Source organism: Tenrec ecaudatus, chromosome 13 (genome assembly GCF_050624435.1).
Source record: "Tenrec ecaudatus isolate mTenEca1 chromosome 13, mTenEca1.hap1, whole genome shotgun sequence".
NCBI classification, from domain to species: domain Eukaryota; kingdom Metazoa; phylum Chordata; class Mammalia; order Afrosoricida; family Tenrecidae; genus Tenrec; species Tenrec ecaudatus.
Window position 1 is genome coordinate 70,753,587 of NC_134542.1, and position 6,000 is coordinate 70,759,586.

The window sequence follows — 6,000 nt, forward strand, 5'->3', positions numbered from 1 at the left end:
GTGCTGACAGGCCTGCACTAACAGATGGTCTCTTTCTCCCTTCTCAGGCTTCTGGCTGTGACGGGTCGGAGATTCCCGACGAAGTGAAGCTGATTGGATTTGCTCAGTTGAGTGTCAGCTGATGTATGTCTCTTGATGTCACCCTTATCTGTCATGCCCCTCCTCACCACACTCCCCTCGGCCCGCCCTCTCCCTACCCAGTTCCTCCCACCCCTTCATTCCCACTTCCCAGCAAATTCAGAAGATTGTGAAGAGGCCGGCTTAGACGAAAAATGGGATTAAAAACAAAAAGTTTGGTTTTTTTTTAAACTTAACACTCCGAGTTCTGCTTCATTCTCTAGCGATCCACAGTATGAGAACAAGCAAATGCCACAGCTGCACGGCTGTTGCTACTCTTTTCCAAAGCTGTTCAATGATCTTAGCACTCATTGTGGAACTATCCCGCCAGCAAAAAGGATCTGAAATCACACTCAGGTGGCCCTATTTATTGGCAACAACAACCACAACAAAGAATTTTCTATCGGAAGCCTGTTTCTCCTTTCACTGTTCATTCTTTCTGTTAGAATACGTTAATTGTGCATCTGATAATACTGCCTCTTTATGTTGTATTTAGAAATTAATATACTTATAAAATTAAGATTTATTAGCCAAACTTGAATTCTAGTTTTAAAACTGACTGTGAATTTTATTTTTCATATATGTATGCATTACACACCTTAGTGATAAGGAAAGGAAAAAGAAAAAGGTTGTGATTATATGCTTCTTGCAGTTATCTCTTATTTAAACAAAAGGTTTCAGGTATATCTTTGAAGTATTTGTAACGTTAATTTTTGAAGTGACTGGATTAAGAACTAGGAATGCTTCACTCTCTCAGTTTGTTTGCCTGGAAACCGATTCACAATCTGACAGTCTCTTGGGAGTGGGAGGCGCCTTGCAGGCTCTCATAGGAAGAGTGTGCTGAGGGCTGCTTTCCGCAGGCATGGGCTCGCAGCTAACCCGGTGCCCACCTGCGACGGCATCGCTAAGCGTGGCTTCCTTTAGAGTGTAGCATGCCCTAGGAAACGTCGCCAGACTCTTCGATGGCTGACTGCGTACCCATCTCTGATTTGGCTTCTCCTTAAGTCATACGGCCTGTTGTTCAAAAAGCGATACACTTGAAAGTACCAAGATCTTCAGTTTTACTTGAATTTCTGCAGACTTCCCAGATAGAGGTGAACATTATAGAAAGGGTCTTGTGCAATGACTACAAAGGTAAAATGCTGTCAGGTTTCAAGGATAAGAACTTTTTGCCCCAAGTAACCCTCTGCTTGACTATATACAATGGAACCAGTAAATCTTAAGATTTTCAAAATTGGAGTTTAAACTTTTGAGGGAGGTGGACTCCTGGGACGGTACCATCGCTCTTTCCTAGCTAACCCTAGATACGGCAGCTCTTCGATGTACTTAAAAAGCAAATATATATTACTAAGGAAAAAAAGTTATTTATAATTGCCTTGTCATAATTGTTAAGGTGTTCTAGAGCCATTTGCATACAATTTAATGTAATTTCATTCCATTCTATTGTTTACACAATGATTACTCAAAGATGACTGCAAAAGGAAAAGGAAAATAAAAGTGTATTGCACAAAGAGATGGTGTTACAGCGTTTCATTCCACCGTTAGGTAGTACCTGCCCTGCTGCAGTAACATTTAGCACTTTCACAAACTGCCTGTAGGAATTAACTAGCACAAAGCTGCCCCAGAGGCACCCACCCATCCAGTCGCAGAGAATTGGGTTTGACAGATTTCTCAGAATTAGCTGGCAGAAAGTAATGAAAGGCAAGCAGACTCCATGTAGAGAGAAAACTGTCTTTGGATTAAAACCACCAGACTGCGAGGGACAAAAGAGCTATTTTCCACCGGCTTCCCCTTTACTTCATGGGCACTGAGGAGGCCAGTGGCTCAGTGCTTGTGCAGGCCCATCTCTGAGCTCCTGGAATAGAGCTGGGCTGCCTGGTTTCCTGGCCTCCCGAACCCGTTCTTAATACTCTTAAGAACAAACCCGGTATAAGACAAGACCTCCCCCTCGACTCAAGACACTGCAGGACCCTAAATTTGCAGTGTGACAGTAAATGTCATTTCATATCTGTTTTTTAATTATGCCCATAAGCCGATCCTTCCAAATGGTATTTATGGTAGCTTACATAAACCCACATCATAGGATAGAGATTTTTTTTAATAGAGAAATTAGGTTGAATGAAAATAAGTATTTGTTAGGATGGAATCATGTTAGATAAAGTTAGTATATAAAATTTCATAGAATACCATGAAGTTCCATTTGCATAAAGAGTTACAGTCTCAGAAACTTGTAGGGGCAGTTCCCCCCGTCCTATAGGGTCACTCTGAATCCCCATCGACTCAATGGCAGTTGAGTTTGGTTTGATTTGGAAAGAAGAAAATCTGATCAGCTGCACCCTTTTCTGTGTTTATAACATTTTCTTTATTATGTTAGGAGAAACATTTATTCCTAGTATTGAAACCTGAAATCAAACTCTTCCAGTAGTCATCATAAAGCAGAAGTTAGGCATTCAAAAACACCAGAAGGTCTCAAAGCATTGACGGCATGCCTACATAGAAAGTTCTGATCCGTTTCTTATTGTGCTACTCTCCATGCTGGCCCAGTGTGGGCTGTGGGACAGGAAATGAGTTCAATAGGACCTGAAGGGTATGGGTCAGGTACTTAGACTCTTGTGATCTAGAAAGGGACACTGACTGTCAAATGTTACCTGAACCAAGCAGTGGACTGCATATCCTTCAAGCAATCTTCAGAGACTAGTTGTCTTCATCAAACTTTTGATTAAAGGTGACTTGAAGTAATACAATATTAGAAATCTGTTCACTGGCAGAGCCCTAAATTTCCCTCCACACAAATATTTTAGCATGGTTAATTCGGAGAGATTCATATCCTTTGGCAAATGGTAGGGTTTACAAACTCATTAAAACTAAGGCATCTACGCATTATGCCTAAAAATGTGCAAAAATTCTTCTGTATCCAATGTACTTTCATTGTGGTTGGTTTGCAGAGATAAAAAGTGAAGGATGTTCCTACCTCATAACTCCAATATATTCCTCTTGCATAAGTAAAATGGGTTTCTGTATTTAAAAGCACTTTAGAAGTCCCTATAAATTAAAGGTGATGAAAGACATTCTTGTGAATTTGGAAAATGTTCTGCACGTTATAGATCTTATATGCTCGCAAATATATTAAGTGACCACCTCCTCCCCATGTCCAAGTGGAGTGAAGTAATGTCCTTGAAGTGTAAAGACAAACATCGTAGTCCAATCTCTTTCTATATACCATTAACTTAGCATGGAAAAATGTCAGATCAGAATTACCAGTCACTTGTTTTAATATTACTCCTATGGTTGGTTTGTTAGTGAGCAACACATCCTCCTGGTGAACTCTCCAAGTTGAATTAGTAGAATCTACTGCTAAGTAATTAAATCACTCAATCTGTTGAGATGGTAAACATGAACCAATTAACATTGGAGGACTCCTGTGAAATTAGGATTTGCACTTGATAGTAAATGATCTTGGGTTTCTTTTCCCCCATGGAAATATATTTGAGGAGAGAAACTGTTCCTTGCTGAGACGTGATTAGAGTTTGATGATAAACTCATCTGATCAGGATAAAATAGAGTGTTTATCCATTTCTTACAGCAGAAGACATGCTCCCAGCTTATTCAAAAGTAATTTGTATAATTAAGTTGTCATTTAAAGGGGACAAGCAATGCCATATGTACCCAGTTTTATACTCCACACAATTATTCCACAAACAGGAGAGCCTAGCTAGCCGTCTAGACGTTTGCCTGACTATGAAGGGGCGGGATGAGTGTCTACATAAGCATGTGCTAGGGGAGGGGAAACTGGGACACTCCCCCAGGACCACCAAGCCCTAGCCTCAGACTAATACTGTTTGAGGCTCTAAGCTTCAGAACCTTGCTGATTGCTTGGCTCAATAGCACTAAACAAATGGCATTCAAGCAACAGTTTTCCATTTGTACTGGAAGGGAAAGTACCATGATTTTGAGTATAAGATACAATTTCCTGTCAGATGATGCAGTACCTTTGGGAGTTTTCTGCTTGGGGTATGCACTCCCAGGAATGATCCAGATGTTTAATGCATGTATGTTACAGGGATTGTAAGAGAGGATTTATAAAAACATGACAAATGGACTGCCATCCTCACAAACCCTAGGGAAACAATATGTTAACACCCAAGACACCACCACCACCACGAAATCGGAGCACTTGAATGAAACCACCATCTTGTTGACCCATAAAAGCTGGTCTAAGGCATTGATCTCCAAAGAAAAATTGACTCCAACAATACATGATCAAGTAACAGTGGTGTCCCAGAGTTTTGTTTTGTTTTGTTTTTGTGACTCAGGCATCAGACCTACATGCATGGCTAGTTTGGAGAGCTAAGAGTAGTGAACAAAAAGAAAAAGAGGATAAATTACTGTACATATCTTTCCAAACCTATTGGGTTAAGCAAGGTTCCGTGGCGCAGCAGTTCTTAACCTGTGGGGCGCAACCCCTTTGGGGATCGAATGGCCCTTGCACAGGAGTCACCCGATTCATAACAGTAGCAAAATTACAGTGATGAAGTAGCAAAAATAATTTCATGGTTGGAGGTCACCACAACATGAGGAACTGCATTAAAGGGTCACAGCATTAGGAAAGTTGAAAAGCACTGCTCTAGAGAAACAACCCCAGGACACTTATGATCGCATAGATATGAGGATAGGTTTATACAATGAGAAGGAACATAACAGCCAGTTAGTCCACACAGCAGTTCAGAAGGCTCAGTTCAATTCACTTTCATGGAATAAATATACTGAAGTGCCGTCAGCTCACTGAGGGCTGCCATCCAAGATGAAGGAATAAGAGTCTCCCCTTGGGCCAGACAAGCAGTCTGTCCACAGGCAGCAGGCAGCAGGGTGGGTCAGCAACAGTCAGTAGCATGGGAGCTTAGCGAAGCAGGCCCTGTTGGGGTCTCAAATTCAAGCAATGCAAGGGGACAGGATCCACCATCAAATTCAAGCAGTGTACACACCAGCAGCTTGGTGAAGCAGGTATTGAAGGAGCCTCAAGCCCTAGCAATAGTCCATGGGTTGGCTTGGCCCACAGGTGGTGCAGCATACTACCTCAAGTAGCAGCACACTGGTCCAATCACCAGGGAGGAAGAGCTGTCTATCTCGGTCACCCTCCAATTAAGCTGCCAACCTGCTTAAACTCCCCTCACTTGTTCTTATGGCGGCCTATTTGGCACAATAAGCCTATCACACCTCTGGATGGTGTCTTTGTCTCACGTACCCCGCAAGGTAAACATCATTAGAGGTGTTGAAATCCGTATAATTTAACTCACCAAAGGCCAAAGAGTCAATAAGTTAGAATCTTGTACTACTATTAATTTGCTACAGATGATAAAAGGCCAGTAATAGAATAATCATAGTGTTTTTAAAGGGCCTCTGGCTGCTCACCGCAAACCAGTAATTCAAACCCACCAGCTGCTCTATAGGAGAAAGAAGAGGCTTCCTGCCTGTAAAGATGTACAGCCTTGGAAACACACAGGGGCAGTTCTCCATCCTACAGGGTCTCTACAAGTAAGAAATGAATCAATGGCAGTGAGTTTGGTTTGGAGTTTTTGTAGTGTGTTTATCTGCCATGTAGAATACCAATTTGAAAAAAAAATACTTGTAATTTGTCATAGAGGAAGCTGATTGTCGAGAGTACTCGGTATAATAATGGATTCACAATTTGGGGAAAAAATGGGGTGTGTTAGTGTGGGTAGACTACAGAAACAAATTCATGGAGACTCGTGTGAATAAGAAAGAGGTTTATATACAAGAGCAGTTGAATATTGAGTGAACATTCCAGCCCGGTCCAGATCAAGTCCATAAGTCCGATAGTAGCCCATATGTCTGACACCAATCTATATAGTCCTCTTCAGACTC

The 6,000-nt window shown here is 41.6% G+C and overlaps 1 protein-coding gene across 2 annotated transcripts in view; it reads left to right on the plus strand.

The window, feature by feature from the left end:
- The window catches only part of STK39 (serine/threonine kinase 39), a 365,110-nt gene extending 364,801 nt beyond the window's left edge, over positions 1-309 (plus strand). For both annotated transcript variants that reach the window (XM_075529482.1, XM_075529481.1), the window contains one exon: positions 48-309. In XM_075529482.1, the coding sequence (XP_075385597.1) occupies positions 48-122 (75 nt within the window). In that variant the 3' untranslated portion in view covers positions 123-309. The remainder of the gene's footprint in view (positions 1-47) is intronic.
- The last annotated feature ends 5,691 nt before the right edge of the window (positions 310-6,000 follow it).